This window comes from Schistocerca piceifrons, chromosome 1 (genome assembly GCF_021461385.2).
Source record: "Schistocerca piceifrons isolate TAMUIC-IGC-003096 chromosome 1, iqSchPice1.1, whole genome shotgun sequence".
In the NCBI taxonomy this organism is placed as follows: Eukaryota; Metazoa; Arthropoda; class Insecta; order Orthoptera; family Acrididae; genus Schistocerca; species Schistocerca piceifrons.
In genome coordinates, this window is record NC_060138.1 from 288,993,284 (window position 1) to 289,010,753 (window position 17,470).

The window sequence follows — 17,470 nt, forward strand, 5'->3', positions numbered from 1 at the left end:
CTACACAGAGAAAAACTTCAAAATAAAGAGCCGAGAATCAACTTTCCGTAGTTTCACTAAGGAACTATTGCCGAGGCAGCATCATTTTCTGTATAAAAAGCTCAAAATTCACTTTCTATTGCAGTCTTGAAACGCAAAGTGATGTAGAACTATGTCAGCAGAAGAAAATACTATTTTCTCTTTCGCGGATACAGAATGCTCATCTGTAGCTGATGTCTACAAAATCATCTATTTAGATTTCGATCCAAACATGGGACAGTACATTTTGTAATTCCCATAGAGCAAATAAAACCAATAAGTAAATCATTTGTGTGATGCCTTGTATTCCCTTCAAGCAAGGGACGTGCCCCAACTTGACCTATTGTCAGAGGTCCGACAGTATGTCAGTGCTGAGCATTGTCTAAAGGAAAATAGACCCTCAACATCACAAAGAACCAGAAACACAGACATTGAATACCACCTGCAGACAACTGCGTTGCAGATGCCGGATCTTTTACACGGGAATGCTCTTGTGTTGCAGATCGAGATCGGTGGCGATCCAACAGTAGTGGTCAATCAGACTGGCTACGACCCCAATGACTACGCGTACTTCTGCCCAGACGGCACCAGGAAGCCCATCCTGGGCAGGGCGTGCCGCTGGGCTGCCAGGCCGTGGCAGGGGTACCTCGCCAGTGACGACTTGCTCAAGTGAGTATCCCTCCACCCTTGTTGGGCAACTACCCCAACCTTCTCACCTTTGCTCTCTCTCCATGCTGCTGAAAATTGCTTGTATTTAGTACTGTAGTCTGTAGTACTCTAGGGTAAATAGCAAAATATTCATATATTCCTTATTAATAGTGTATGTTGTTGTTGTGGACTTCAGTCCAGAGACTGGTTTGCTGCAGCTCTCCATGCTACTCTATCCTGTGCAAACTTCTTCATCTCCCAGTACCTACTGCAACCTACATCCTTCTGAATCTGTTTAGTGTATTCATCTCTTGGTCTCGCTCTACGATTTTTACCCACCACGCTGCCCTCCAATGCTAAGTTGGAGATCTCTTGATGCCTCAGAATATGCCCTACCAACCGATTCCTTCTTCTAGTCAAGTTGTGCCACAAATTTCTTTTCTCTCCAATTCTATTCAGTACCTCTTCATTTGTTATGTGATCTACCCATGTAATCTTCAGCATTCTTCTGTAGGACCACATTTCGAAAGCTTCTATTCTCTTCTTGGGTAAACTATTTATCGTCCACGTTTCACTTCCATACATGGCCTGACCCCATACAAATACTTTCAGAAACGACTTCCTGGCACTTACATCTATACTCGATGTTAACAAATTTCTCTTCTTCAGAAACGCTTTCCTTGCCATTGCCAGTCTACATTTTATATCCTCTCTACTTCGACTATCATCAGTTATTTTGCTCCCCAAATAGCAAAACTCGTTTACTACTTTAAGCGTCTCACTTCCTAATCTAATTCCTGCAGCATCACCCGACTTAATTCGACTACATTCCATTATCCTCGTTTTGCTCTTGTTAATGTTCATCTTACATCCTTCCTTCAAGACACTGCCCATTCCGTTCACCTGCTCTTCCAGGTCCTTTGCTGTCTCTGACAGAATTACAATGTCATCGGCGAACCTCAAAGTTTTTATTTCTTCTCCATGGTTTTTAATACCTAATCCGGATTTTTCTTTTGTTTCCTTTACTGCTTGCTCAATATACAGATTGAATAACATCGCGGATAGGCTACAACCCTGTCTCACTCCCTTCCCAACCACTGTTTTCATTTCATGCTCCTCTGCTCTTATAACTGCCATATTCCGAGATATTGTGCAGAGGTCTAATGAATGTTTTTGAGAAACCCAACGTTTTGTCCCCATCTGCGGAGAACATTTACAAGAGAGGTTGCAGCTTCTAAGGACGTCCGATAGTTTTTTATACTGTAATATATTTAACTATATTACTCGTTTATATAGTTCTGTTCATCCTAAAGGAATCAGTAGTAGGCCAGACAGCAAACCAGGCCTTCACAGAACCTACAGCTTCTCTTGAAGAGCTGCTCCGTAGATAGGACGATACTTTCAGTATCTCAAAGAAATCATTGGACCACGGCACAATAGCCGTGCACATTGCAATAGAGTGAAGCAGTTTTTATATCTAGCAATAAGGGATCAGTTGCCTTTAGTCGCTGAGAAAACGTCGCTGTGTGTGATTTACAGTGAGGTCCCACAGCTGAGACAGCAGCTGAAGCTGGCCAACACGCTGGGCGAACAGCAGGACGCGACCTGGCTGAACAAGGTGCTGCTCATCCTCAAGGACAAGACAGTCGCCGTGGACAACGCTCAGCCCATCAGCCCGCAGGCGTACCTCAACAAAGGTCAGTACCGTTGGGTGTCGATGGCGTGTTCATCGATCGTGTGGCATAACCCAGTCGCGGGTTACTTTTGCAGATAATTTGGTTATTAGCGTTCCTACATAGCACATCTGTCTCTCGAGTTTGATACATGTCTGTCATGTCTTGGTACGCTGTCAGAAACAACGGCACAGCAGTTTAACGCTTAACTCCTATTCACGGGCGACCCTATCGAAGATACGGTCATCTCAAGTAGAGGAGGCACTGTGGAAGAAGTACCGCACTCTCATTACGGAGGAGTTCGAGCTCTCACGCTGATTTTATGTTTCCCTTCATTTCCGTAAATGGAAATTCTGTGCGGCCAGGGCCTCCCGTCGGGTAGACCGTTCGCCTGGTGCAAGTCTCTCGAGTTGGCGTCACTTCCGCGACTTGCGTGTCGATGGGGATGAAATGATGATGATAAGGACAACACAATACGCAGCCCCTGAGCGGAGAAAATCTCCGATCCAGCCGAGAATCGAACTCGGGGCTTTAGGTATGACATTCCGTCGCGCTGACCATTTAGCTACCAGGGGCGGACATTTCCGTATATTATTGTAACAGAGCGCCTTGATAGCTCCCGATGTTTGGTTCCGTCCACGTACGTTTCTGTCCTGTGACGTCCCTCTAAAGACCTCGTCGTTGACGGGTAGTCGAGCCGTAATTTTCCATCAAGATATATTATCCTTCTTTTGCATAAATGTCAATAGTCAGACGCTAGAATAGCTCCTTAAGCAAGCAAGGCCTGCAAGGGGGTATCCCATATCTACGTCACAGTAAGCTAGCGCGCCTCCCTAATGATTTCCATGCCTATCAGAAGCTTAAACCCTTCCTTTACCTTCTCCCATAACATTTTTACATCGTCCGACACGGTATATCAACTTTCTTACGGAGTGTAGCATCACTTTCGCGTTCTTTTTTGCTTGCAGAACAGAGTGCGGAATGGTACGCCGTGAAAATACGTTTCACTCAAATTTTGTTGCCAGAAACTGAGGACCTATTTTCGCCTCTGTGTGTCAGTTTTACGACGTTCTTATATATTCTTATTAACGTTTGCAAAAACTCTGAAACGATGGAGCTGACGCTGAGACAAGTAATTTAATGTAGGACACATAGGACCGCATATGTCAGGAAATACGCCAAAAGTGGTTGACAAATGTTGAACGCGTGACGTCGTCAGATTACGTACGTCACCGCACGTGCAGCAGTTGGGTTTGTCGATTCTACTCCAGCCGTTAGAGCGGCAAGACTCCGTTTGGCTACTCTACGTTCTTGTAGTATCTGATACGGTTGTGCTGGCGGCACTGGTAATGCAAGACTACGACCCATAGTGCTCAGAGCCATTTGCGAGACTACGATGACTACTACGCAAACAGAGTAGCCAAGAGTAGCAATGAGCAACGCACAGACCCTCTATCAGCGGGAGTAGGAGCGACAAACCCAACCGCTGCAGGTGCGGCGAGGTAATCGACTGGTGACGTCACGGGTTCAACATTTTTCATCCACTTTTGGGGTATTTCCTGACATTTGCGGTCCCACGTATCTCATATTAAATTATTTGTCTCAGAATCATCTATGTCGCTTCGGCGTTTTCACACGTTAATAGGCATCAACCAATACACCACTGCTAATATTCATCAAAACACTCGCATCAGTAGTCTACACTAACCTTCCTATGAAAACTATATAATGTAAAATATTTGAATCGGTACAAAACACTCCCCTTTCAGTCAAGAATAAAATCAAGAGCTGTATAAATAATACACTCAGCTGCAGTAAGAAGGAATCAAATTGAAGAACGAACCTACAATATCCACCACGGACCAAATATGTTAAAGTAAAGGAAATAAGTGACCACTGGCATTTCCAAACAAATTTAGCAGAAAAATGTCTTCGTAAAAAAGCTTGAAACATTTCGTAAGTTGGTGTCTTAAAGTGATAAAATAAGAAATATCTTAGTAACTGCTTTTTGTGATAAACTTCTGTCACTTTTGTTTGTTATTATGCAGTTTTTTATTTTGCTTGAGCGTGGAGACGAATGTCGGAGAAATAGTTACAAACACAAGGTGACACACTGGAGACGGGCGGTTTTTAATGAAATCATCAGCCTACCTTAGAATTAATGCATGTTTATTTACACAAAATCAAAGCTCCTTATTTGCCATTTTAGTTAACAAAGTTATGTGAGAAAAATAATGTCGTCAAGGTGATGTCCATCATTTCGAATGCAGGACTCAAGTCTCTTCTCAAAATCTTCCATCACACGGACTAAAATCTCTGCAGGGATGGCAGCAATTTCTTGAATGATTGCATTCTTCAACTCGCCCAAATTTCATGGTTTTTGGTTATAAACACAGTTCTTAAGGTACCCCCACAGAAAAAAGTCGCATACTGACAAGTCGGGAGACCTGGGAGGCCAAGGAACATTGCCAAAACGTGAGATAATCCGGCTAGGAAACATGCGTCTAAGAACTGTCATTGAAGTGTTTGCGGTGTGCCACGTTGCCCCATCCTGCTGGAAGCAAACGCGTTTTAAAGGGATTCGTCGTCTTCTTAGTTCTGGTTTCAAGAATGTTTCAAGCATACGAATGTAACGAACCAAATTAACAGTAACTGTGGCCCCGTTCTCTTCAAAAAAATAAGGTCCAATAATGCCAACAGAGCCAAGAGCACACCAGACTGTTACTTTTTCTGAGTGTAGAGGATGCTGGTGGATAAGGTGTGGATACTATGGAGCCCAGTAACGTAAGTTTTGCTTATTCACGGTCCCGCTTAAATGAAAATGAGCTTCATCGCTCATCAACAAAATTTCATTTTCATTCGATCCCAAAATCACTTGCATTCTGTAAGCGAAGTCTTCTCGTACAGCAAAATCAGTTTCCTTAAGTTGATGGACAATGAACATTTTGTAGGGATGGAATTTTAATTCTTTATGCAAAATTCGTCTAACCGATTCACGATTGACTCGTAACTCACTAGCATGACGTCTAGCTGACCGTCCTGGGCTTCTGACTGCCTCTTGCCTTACCATTTCAACATTTTCTGGTGTCGTTGCTCTGCGTCTCGAGCCAGGATGCTTCTTATCCAGTATGTTTCCAGTTGATCTGAAGTTTTCCATCCATCTGAAGATTGTGTTACGGCTCGGAATGGCTCCATGCCGACTGACATTAAACCGCGCACGAGACAATCGCTGCGTAGCAATAATAGACTCACCACTTTTCACGAAACTGTCATAGACAAACACTCGACGTTGTAAGTCCCACTGCTCCATAGTGACTGAGTAAATGAAATGGCGTCTTGTGTGGATCAGAACTATCCCCAGCACGACCACCTCCCACCACCGCACCCTCAGTACTACTCACTTCAAAACCGTCCGTCTCCCGTGTGTCACCCTGTATATCGTTCTTAACTATCAATGAAGACATTATTTTTAAACGTCGCCTAGTTTTGCAAATAGTAATGATCAAGAAAAGATACTGGGGTAGAAGTACAGCTGTTATTCAACGAAAATATATTCAGCCCTACTCAAGCTTCTTAGAGCTGGATGTTACAGTTGCTGCACACACTTGCAAGTATAAACGCCTGCACTTACCCCCCTCTCCGCGCTCTCCCAAAAAGAAACTATGATTCGGATCGTATAGAACACTTCTGGAGCATTACAGAATGAGATTTTCACTCTGCAGCGGAGAGTGCGCCGATATGAAATTTCCTGGCAGGTTAGAAGTATGTGCTGGACCGAGACTCGAACTCCTGACATTTGTCTTCCGCTGACAAGTGCTCTACCAAGGAAGAATCCTAAGGAAATGCAATCCGAAAACAAAGGAAGTAGGTTACAGTACGCTTGTTCGCTCACTGCTTGAATACTGCTCAACAGTGTGGAATCCGTACCAGATAGTGTTGATAGAAAAGATAGAGAAGATCCAACGGAGAGCAGCGCGCTTCGTTACAGGATCATTTAGTAATCGCGAAAGCGTTACGGAGATGATAGATAAACTCCAGTGGAAGACTCTACAGGAGAGACGCTCAGTAGCTCGGTACGGGCTTTTGTTGAAGTTTCGAGAACATACCTTCACCGAAGAGTCAAGCAGTATATTGCTCCCTCCTACGTATATCTTGCGAAGAGACCATGAGGATAAAATGGGAGAGATTAGCGCCCACACAGAAGCATACCGACAATCCTTCTTTCCACGAACAATACGAGACTGGAATAGAAGGGAGAACCGATAGAGGTACTCAAAGTACCCTCCGCCAGACACCGTCAGGTGGCTTGCGGAGTATGGATGTAGATGTAGATGCAGAGAAGTTCTGTGAAGTTTGGAAAGTAGGAGATGAGGTAATGGCGGAAGTAAAGCTGTGAGGACGGGTCGTCAGTCATGTTTGGGTAGCTCAATCGGTAGAGCAGTTGCTCGCGAAAGGCGAAGGTTCCCAGTACGAGTCTCAGTCCGACACACAGTTCTAATCTGCCAGAAAGTTCCAACTCTGGTTTATTAGATCGGTTCCAAACTGAGAAAATGTATTGTGGTTAACGGGCTGTGTCCGCGAGTTGATTGTGGTTTTAGATTAGCAGCAAGCAGCAGTGTCTGTGTGTGTGTGTGTGTGAGAGAGAGAGAGAGAGAGAGAGAGAAAGAGAGAGAGAGAGAGAGAGAGATTTGATACAGATTGAGAAACTGAAATAAAAATAGAAGAGAAATTAGTTTTTGGGAGTGAAGAGCAGCGAGGCGCGGCGCCCTTGGCAGAGGCGCTGTTGTGTCTGCCCGCCCCCTGACCACGCTGACTGGGTGTTCCCCTGCTGCAGCCAACTACTCGGACGTGATCGGGCGCAACTTCGGGCCCGACGACCCCGTCAGGTTCTGCGTGACGTCCACGGCGGGGCTGGCCAAGTGCCGGTCGCTGAGCGCCGGCGCCTTCTCGCGGGACATCCGGCCCAAGCTGGGCTGCGTCGTCAAGGGCAACGTACGCGAGTGCCTGGCCGCCATCCGCGACGGCGAGGCCGACGTCATCAGCCTCGACGGCGGCGAGGCCCTCACCGCTGTCAGGTGAGACCGCACTGCAGCCGTGACATATACAGTGTAACGTCAGCTCAGGGGCCCTGCTCTGATAAACTGCCACCCCAGTCATACTGAACCCTCTGCGGTTATTGGTCTATGGCATTTTATACCATTCCTGAATAACAAACTGTTCCAGGAGCGACGTCTTATTTCAGTGAGCACTTTTCAGTTACTTTGCGTTATCATCGTAGCAGTTGGTATACGTTAAAAGTTTATCGAGAAACCGTTAAAAACAACAAAATACTGTTACGGGTCTTAATAACATATTATCTCTTCAGTACAGACACCCCTTACGTTACTCATCCGATGACATTAATACACTCCAACTGCAAACATCGCACAATGGAATGTATATGCGTATGTTTGTAGTATAGTATGTTACAATGCATCAAGCAAACGGCCTAATAAGGGAAAACGCAAAACCCTGTCTTGGGAATAATTTATTTTATTTATTTTTTTATTCATCCAGGAATCATCACACACTGACATAGGATTTGTCATCATAATACAATAAAAACAGATGTGATAATAATATCAAATTACATAGAATACGCAAGAATATTTCTACGGGGATAGAACAAATGGCTGACCATGGTCTTCCCGAGAGTATCATCCAGGCCTTTGCCTGAAATGAAAACCAAGGGAAACCCAACTTACGGTCGCCAGACAGAGAAACTACATCTTTGCAAACATTAATGAACCGTATTTTATTTTCAAAGAATATTCTTAAGAATTTATTTTATTTACTAGCGATTCATCAAGAACATTAACACATTTAATCACACTATGTAACATGAAGTAGTTGCCAGGGAGTAACTGATGAAATCATAACCAAATTTCTTCTAACAAATGGGAATTTTATTGCAACCCTTGTTCACAGTACAAGCAGCCCTTAGCGGCTCGCCATCTCACAAGTGTTCATGACGTCGCCTTTCCGGCTTAGATCTTTTTTAATATGTGACTTGTAAGTACTGCATCTTTTCGAGCGAGTACAAACTTTAATTTTATTAATGTACTATATACCTAATGTTTTAGTACAGTTACTCTAATTCTGAAGACGACGCTCATAGTATTGTCGAAACCAGGTCAATTTTGACTTAATATTTGTGACCGAGGGCTTATTTGTTACAATATAATTCTGAGACGGTCACTGAACCTTAGCAGCTATGTTCAAAGTTCTGTGGAAGAAGGTTGTTTAAGCGGAAGAGACCTGGAGCCATCGGAAGGTTTCAGATTGATTATATAATGATGTGACAGAGATTTAGGAACCGGATTTTAAATTTTTAGACATTTACAGGGGCGGAGATGGACTCTGATCACAGTTTGTTGGTTGTGAGCTGTAGATTAAAACTAAAGAAATTGGCAAAAATGTAGGAAATTTAGAAGATCTGAGTTGGATAAGTTGAAGGAACGAGAGCCTGTTTCGAGTTTCAGAGGCAACACTGGGAAACGACTGACTAGAACATGGGAAAGGAATACAGTAGGAGACTAATGAGTAGTTTTAAGAGATGAAATAGTGAAGACAGCAGTGGATCAAATAGGTAAAAAGACAAGGCCTGTTAGAAATACTTGGATAACACTAGAGATATTGACTTTAGTTGATGGAAGGAGAAAATATAAAAATGCTGTGAATGAAGCAGTCGAAAGAGAATACAAACGTTTAAAAAATGAGAGTGACGGGAAATGCAAAATGGCTAAACGGGAATGGCTAGAGGACAAATGTAATGATAGCATGTATCACTAGAGGAAGGATAGATACTGCCTGTAGGAAAATTAAAGAGATCTTTAGAGAAGAGAGAAACAGCTGTATGAAGACTAAGACATCAGATGGAAAACCAGTCCTAAACAAAGAAGGGAAGTTGAAAGGCGAGGAAGTGTACAGAGGGTCTATATAAGGGAGATGAACTTGTAGGCAGTATCATAGAACTGGAAGAGAACAGAGATGAACAGTAGATGGGAAACATGATACTGCGAAAAGAATTTGACACAGCACTGAAAGATCTAACTCGAAACAACGCCTCCGGAGCAGACGGCATTCCGTCAGACCTATTGATAGCATAGGAAGAGCCAGCCATGACAAAACTCTTTCGTCTGGTGTGTAAGATGTGTGAGATAGGCGAAATACCCTCATACTTCAAAGAAGAATGTAATAATTCCAATTCCAAAGAAAGCTGGTGCTGGCAGGTGTGAGTATTATCGAACCTTCAGTTTAGTAAGTCATGGTTACAAAATGCTAAAACAAATTTCTTACAGAAGAATGGAAAAACTTGTAGAAGCCGACATCGCGGAAGATCAGTTTGGATTCCCGAGAAATGTGAGCATACGTGAGACAAAACTGACCCTATGACTTATCCTAGAAGACAGTTTAAGGAAAGGCAAAACTACGTTTAGAGCATCTGTAGACATAGAGAAAGGTTTTTTTCAATGTTCACTGTAATATTTTCTTTGAAATTGTGAAGGTGGCAGGGGTAAAATACCATGAGCCACTTTTACAAGAGTCGAGAGGCGTGAAAAGGAACCAGTGATTGAGAAGGGAGTGAGTCAGAGTTTTAGCCTATCCTCGATATTATTCAATCTGTAAATTGAGCAAGCAGTAAAGGAAAGCCAAGAAAAACTTGGAGAAGGAATTAAAGTTCAGGAAGAAGAAATAAAACTTTGAGGTTCGCCGATGACATTGTAGTACTGTCAGAGACAGCAAAGGACTTGGAAGAGCAGTTGAGCGGAATGGACAGTATACTGAAAGGTGAATATAAGTTAACGCCAATAAAAGAAAAACAAGGATAATAGAATGCAGTCGAATTAAATCAAGTGATGCTGAAGCAATTAGATTAGAAAATGAGACACTTAAAGTAGAAGGTGAGTTTTGCTGTCTGGGCAGTAAAATAATGGCGGCTGAAGTAGGATGAAAAACGTAGACTGGGAATTGCAGGAAAAGAGTTTCTGAATAAAAGGAATTTGATAACATCAAATACAGATTTAATACTAGGAAGTCTTTTCTGAAAGTATTTGTTTGTAGTGTAGCCATGTAAGGAAGTAAAACATGGACGATAAACAGTTTAGACAAGAAGAAAATAGAAGCTTTTGAAATGCGGTTCTACAGAAGAATGCTGAAGGTTAGATGGGTAGAACATACAAATAATGAGGAGATACTGAGTACAATTGAGGAGAAAAGAAATTTGTGGCACAACCTGACTAGAAGAAGGGATCGATTGGTAGGACACATTCTGAGACATCAAGGGATCACCAATTTAGTATTGGACGGAACTGTGAGGGGTAAGAGTCGTAGAGGTAGACCAAGAGATGAATAGAGTTAGCAGATTCAAAAGGAGGTGAGTTGGAGTAGTTATACGGAGATGAATAGGCTTGCACAGGATAGAGCAGCATGGAGAGCTGTATCAATCCAGTCTTCGAACTGAAGACCACAACAACAGTAAATTTATTTTTTCTTCCGCTATTTGTATCAGTTATACTTGTAAGTATTAAGATCTTTTTCTTCTGATATATCTACCTGGAGTGTAGCGTTCTAGGTAACTGAAACGTGGACGTAAACAGTTTATATAGGAAGAAAATAACTTTTCAGACTTATTGCTACGGAAGAAAGCTGAAAATTAGACGGCTGGATAGGATAACTATTGCACAGGCACTGGATCAATTTGAGAAAAATAGAAACTTATGGTATAACGAAAACGAGGTATCGGTTATAAGACACATCCTGTTGCATCAAGGAATTGTCATCACGAACCATGTACAGTCATGCCGTTCCATCTTCGAAAGATGATGGAGGTCCGTAGAGGAAATGTCAGGCCAGCAAGTTTACTAAACTCACTTGCCTTAAACCTAGACTGCAGTTTCCATCGTAATGTTATTCTCCAAGTTTCATTTTCAAAAATGCTGATAAAAACTTCCAGGAAATACACATAACATAGTTAGTGCACAACTATATGAGGTGCCCTAAATGAGATACTTCAGTCTGGCCTACATGGTATAATAGAGCGGAATTAAATTCAGCTATCTGCTACGTAACGCACACTGGTCATCTCGACGTACGCATCTTCCTGTGGGCGCTTTGTCGGTACAAAAACCAGAAGGCGTGTGCAAGTGTTATGGATGAACGTTTCTTTCATTTACTGGACCACGTTTCTGAACTGTAAAATGTGGTGACCTTGTCGTACACAATCGTATATCATTAGCATAACAGCATAGCAGAAGTGGTGTCTCCGTGAACATAATTTGATGCTACTTTAATGATGCAAGAGATTGCACTGAACACATTGACTATTCCGTGGGACTTTAAATCTTGATTGTTGTAAACATCTTAACAGGAGATCCAAAGCACCCGGTACTGAGAGACGGGAGAATGAAACACACTTCTTCTCGTGACATCGTTATCGCATTTTCTAGAAGATTCTCGGAGGTAGCGTAGATTTGCACGCGGGAGCCTGGATCAGTTTGTGGAAGTTCCATTTAAAGGCGACCACAAGAATGTGGCGTATTTCCTGGAGCCACTAAACAAAGCGAAATTTCAGAGGCTTCTTCTGTCGTAAATACGGCGAGAGGCTGCCCACAGACGTAAATACTTCTTCCAGTGAAATACTGCTGTTTACCGACTCTCCACGTACGGCCGTTGAACATTAATTTAAATCTTTAGCGGGTGGAGGAGTGTTTGGGGAAGTTCTTGGTCAACAGCCCGCAATCGTCGAACCGTGATTTATATTCACATTCACTCTTTGTGAAAAAATTAGTTAAATCCATTGGGATTCCGTTTGTATTACACCACATCCTCAGGCGGCTAAACTGCAGTATGTCACCATTTTAAGTTTCTGTGTTGATACCATTACACATGACATACAGTTTGCTCTTGATTTTTATAGTTGGTAGGTCAAAATATGCAGTCGGTGTTGAAGTTAAGAAACTGGTTATTGCGAAAGGATATTAACACATTTTACGGCCTTGTGTACCTTGAAAGCCGGCCGCTGTGACCGAGCGGCTCTAGGCGCTTCAGTCCAGAACCGCGCTGCTGCTATGGTCGCAGGTTCGAATCTTGCCTGGGGCATGGATGCGTGTGATGTCCTTAGGTTAGTTAGGTTTAAGTATTTGTGAGTCTAGGGGACTGATGACCTCAGGTGTTTTAAGTCCCATAGTGCTTAGAGCCATTTGAACCATTTTTTTTTTTGTACCTTGAACAGTTCGGATACCAGGATTGTATGCTTCACCATTGCAGTGCACCTCGTCATAAGGCCACATTTGTGAGACAATGGCTTGTGGACAACAACGTTCTTGAAATGGAATGGCTTACTCAAAGTCCCTACTTGAACCCGATGAAACGCCTTTGGGATGAGCTAGGACATCAACTTCCCTCCAGACCACAGCGTACAGCACGACTACCTTAACTAGTTTCAGCTTTTGAGGAAAATGGGCTGCCATTCATCCACACTGAAAGGCCCCAGAAAAGTACAAGCAGTGGTAAAGGCGAAGGGTAGTCACACCCCATGTTAATGTCCATTAATAGGGGTGCGTCTACTTTTGATCAAGTTGTGTATACTATCACCTTGCTTTTAATCTTTAGCACATTGTTCGAGTACTTTTTTGAAAATGTTCAAAGCCAACATTAACGAGCTCTATATCACTGCACTCGACCTTTCAGAAGCTTTCTAATGTAGATAGAAAAGGTATATCCTTCCATTAAAAACGTTCTTCGTTCAATATCTCAGTGATACACGGCTTAAGAGTGTTATGCTTATAAGAAAATTGCCCAAAATCACATTTCATTATCATTATCTTGAACCTCTCACGAAATAAAAGTGAAGCAAGTTTCAGGAGATGCAAATTGTGTAAATCAAAAAATGAGAATAACGAGCCGACGGTTAAGCGATTTTCTGGACAATAAAGATACCACCTGAATTGAATAATATGACAGAAACTAGCCGGGGAGAAAAGAACTAAATTGTAGAAAGAGATCATGGCTAAAATAATAGCACTATGGCGACCTCATGGCGAATCAACAGACGGTTGTGCAAGTAACGTTCTTCGTTCAATATCTCAGTGCTGCACGGCTTAAGAGTGTTATGCTTATAAGAAAATTGCCCAAAATCACATTTCATTATCGTTATCTTGAACCTCTCACGAAATAAAAGTGAAGCAAGTTTCAGGAGATGCAAATTGTGTAAATCAAAAAATGAGAATAACGAGCCGACGGTTAAGCGATTTTCTGGACAATAAAGATACCACCTGAATTGAATAATATGACAGAAACTAGCCGGGGAGAAAAGAACTAAATTGTAGAAAGAGATCATGGCTAAAGTAATAGCACTATGGCGACCTCATGGCGAATCAACAGACGGTTGTGCACGTAACGTGTCAAATACATTTTAGAACATTTCCGGTAATTACGTGGTTACTTGGGGATTATGTCCACAAATCAGCGTTTGACTTTAACGTCTTTTAAATAATATTTGTGTCGTAACACCTGAAGCAGTGGCAGTGGGTATAGCCGGAGAAAGCGCGCTGCTTGTGTCTGACGGCTCCCGTTCGTTCTTTGTGCAGGCAGTACGACCTGAAGCCGATCCTGAGCGAGGTGTACGGCCCTCTGCAGGACGTGTACTACGCCGTGGCGGTCATCAAGAAGAATTCCAACTACCAGAGCTTCTCGGACCTTCGGGGCGCCAAGTCCTGCCACACCGGAATCGGCCGCACTGCAGGTCAGTTTCTCTCATCGAGACACTCGGTTAGTTCCGGTGAAAGCGTCGCTTCAGGTTCTGTGCTTATTCACAGATGGATGCGTGAGACACAGGGAATATTATCACATCTCCCACTCTGAATACGATGTTTTCCCGGCTTTCCACCATTATCTACGAAAATACATCAGCCAGTAGCAACTACGTTCCGCAAGTGTCCAGGACTAAATTTTAATTGCATTTGTTTGTAGTGTACACGTTTAGTCGCCACAGTAACTTACAACTAACTTGGGAATTGTATAATTACACTGATGTACCGGGTGATTGTAAACTGTATCTGCTCACAGATGTCTAGTGTGGAGTAAAATTATCATAAGACAGCAAAAACTTCGTAGATATTCTAATGCGTTAATGTAGGAACGATTTACCCTGGAAAAAAATTAGTTTGAATTTTGGCCACTAGATGCAAGAAAGACATATAGAAATATTTCCATTTTTAATGAATTAGAAACGGGACGCAGACAGATAAAGGTCAAACAATTGAGAAAGGCATAATGATTATTTTATTATTAATCACCACTTATAAGACTGTATGGAAGTCGGGGACGTCGACGAGATGCTGCATCCATAAAATGACGCGATCAAAGATGCTCTCAGCAATTCCGGTGAAATCTGAGCAAAGTGTCCCGTATGAGTATGTTAGCCTTCAGTTCAGGTAGAGACCGAACGTGTCCATGGTAAACGCGTTGTTTTATACATCCCCATACCCGAAAGTCACATGGCTCCACAGAAGGTGCTCTTGCCGACCATGCAATTGGAAAACTTCTGGAGATAACCGTTCTTAGCAGTCTGCATTAAGCAGATCTTTCACTGGGTGAGCGACATTAGGTGTCGCCCCAACTTGGTTTCCACACAGCTACGCTCTTCGAAAGTAGGAATCACATGCTCTACAAGGAGGTCTCGATAACTTGCAGGCGTCACGGTACATCTGACAAGTTCTCTGGGCGCATTCCTTTCAAAGAAGAACGGACCGAGAATAAAGGTGCTTGTGAATGGATACCATAGAGTCACATACGGCAAGTGCATGAATCTTCAAGCACAACATGCTGTTTAAAAATACACCGATATTCGGCAGTTCTGCATTTTCACTGCACCGTGCAGTGTAAAATGTGCCTCGTCAGTCTATAGAATTTTGCGTGACCATATGTCATCAACTTCGATCCACGCCAGAAACCGGAGAGCAAATTCAGAACGTTGCTGCGGATCACGAGGTTTCAGTTGCTACACCGTCTGGATCTTGTACAAGTACCAGTGTAAAATAATCCGAAAAGCTTTACGCACTGTTAACCATGGGATGTACAATTCTCGTGACATTGTTCGAGCACTAGCACACGTGCTGCATGGTCATTTATAGCAACGGCAACCTCGTCAATAACTTCCACCTGGATAGGACCCCTTACTCGTGCACGTGCCACACCAAGCTTACCACTGTTTTCGTATTTCATTATCATTATTGTTTAAAAACAGTCTTGGTTGCAGTTTTAGTTTTTTATTTTTCAACGACGCGTTTCGCCTTATTTAGGCATCTTCAGGTCATCTTTTCTAGAAGGACGCGAGAGGCACCAAGATCTGCATAACGCGTTCCCGTTCACAGGAGCGAGTAACAGAGTCAGATGGGGGCTCAGGTAGTAAGCATGATGGTTATGCTTTGAACCTGGTGCCCAAAATTGTAACTAAGTTTTTTATCCAGCGTAAATCGGTTCCGCATTAACGCATTAGTATAGCTACCAAGTTTCGCTGCTATACGATGATTACAGCTGACACTGGACCTCTGCGAGTAGTTGGACTTTAATTATAACCATCCGGTTTTATCGACTGTTCACTGCGTTTCTTTAAAGATTCTACTGTGCTTTTATTATTATTATTATTATTATTATTATTATTATTATTATCGTATGCATCAATTACAATAATACACATTTAGCAAAATAAAGAAATATATATAAAAATGAACATGTGAAATTATATGTAGTACACGAGTTTTAAAACGGCTCAGACTACGCCCGGATGTTGATGGACTCGATCCAGCGGAGTGCCTCGTGGGATGCTTGATGTATCTTCTCAATGCCACCAGGGAAGCGTTTGATTGGACAGTCATTCACAATGTGGCTCATTGTTTGGGTGTCACCACAGTCACAAACACTGTCACTTGAAAAGCCCCACTTGTGCATGTTGTATTTGCACCTACCCTCTCCGATATCTGTTTAACTGCACCCACACCTCCCTTGGCTGGTGGAAGCCCGGAACTGGAACTGTTGGATTGTCTACAAGTTCGTGGTTTCGGGTTCTTGTAGCTTGCCACTCACGTTTCCACTCTGCGTCCTGGTCGAATGCTGTGGATAGCATTTGGACTCCCATTTCATGTGCTGGTCTTCTAAATTTGAGGCGTTTCCTGGGCAGTGATAGCAAATCGTCATGAAGAGGGATCGAGTTGTTTTCAGAAACTTGCTGACAGAGGTTGTAAAGAGCAGCCTTTCGACGGAGGTCTGGTGGACAGATGTTTGAGCGCACTGGTAGCCAGCAAGTAGGTGTAGGCCGGACTGTAGCACTAATTACTCTCATAACTGAGTTCAGTTGGACGTCTACTTTCGCTACGTGGGTGCTTCGGAACCAAACTGGTTCACAGTATTCTGCTGCAGAGTATACCAGTGCAAGGGATGCTTCTCGGAGGACTGATGTGGTTGCTCCCTATGTACTGCCTGCCAGCTTTCTCACAAGGTTCACTCGTGTTTGTATCTTCTTGGCCAAGTTGGAAAGGTGTTCAGAGTGACTCCCAGGTATTTTGGGCTTTCGTTGTATCTGACTGTGCCAAGAGGGCCGAACTGTGGACTGATATTTGCTGATGAAAGGCGATTAGAGAGGTGGAACAGGCTTACCTCAGTTTTAGAATCATTTGGTCTCTGTGCTTTTGGAGAGTGGTCATTAACGACTAAGCTGAGTTGATACACAGATAGGATAGTAGGATATGGGACGGAGAGATGGACACCTTCTGATCACTAGGAAGACTGGTGACTGAAACGAAAAAGAGGCGCTTCTTGTCGGTTATTAAGGACCACGTCCCTCAAGTCGCCCGCCCTGCTACTGCTAACCCGTGGTGGGTGTTGGTGCGCAGGCTGGGTGGTGCCGCTCTACACGCTGCTGCGCCTGGGTCTGGTGCAGCGCAACGAGTGCCCGGCAGCCAAGGCCGTCTCCGACTTCTTCTCGGGCGGCAGCTGCGCGCCCGGCGCCCTGCTCTCCGACAACAACCCGACCGGCCAGAACCCCAGCAAGCTGTGCGACCTCTGCGTCGGCAACGCCGCCAAGAACGGTA

General features: G+C 43.3%; 1 protein-coding gene across 1 annotated transcript in view; it reads left to right on the forward strand.

Annotated features, from left to right (window-relative positions):
* LOC124782256 (transferrin) overlaps positions 1 to 17,470 on the forward strand; it is a 59,120-nt gene that overhangs the window by 24,078 nt on the left and 17,572 nt on the right. Inside the window, exons 7-11 of the mRNA XM_047253924.1 lie at positions 521 to 687; positions 2,206 to 2,363; positions 7,174 to 7,414; positions 13,970 to 14,124; positions 17,273 to 17,467. Coding sequence (XP_047109880.1) covers positions 521 to 687; positions 2,206 to 2,363; positions 7,174 to 7,414; positions 13,970 to 14,124; positions 17,273 to 17,467 — 916 coding nt within the window. The remainder of the gene's footprint in view (positions 1 to 520; positions 688 to 2,205; positions 2,364 to 7,173; positions 7,415 to 13,969; positions 14,125 to 17,272; positions 17,468 to 17,470) is intronic.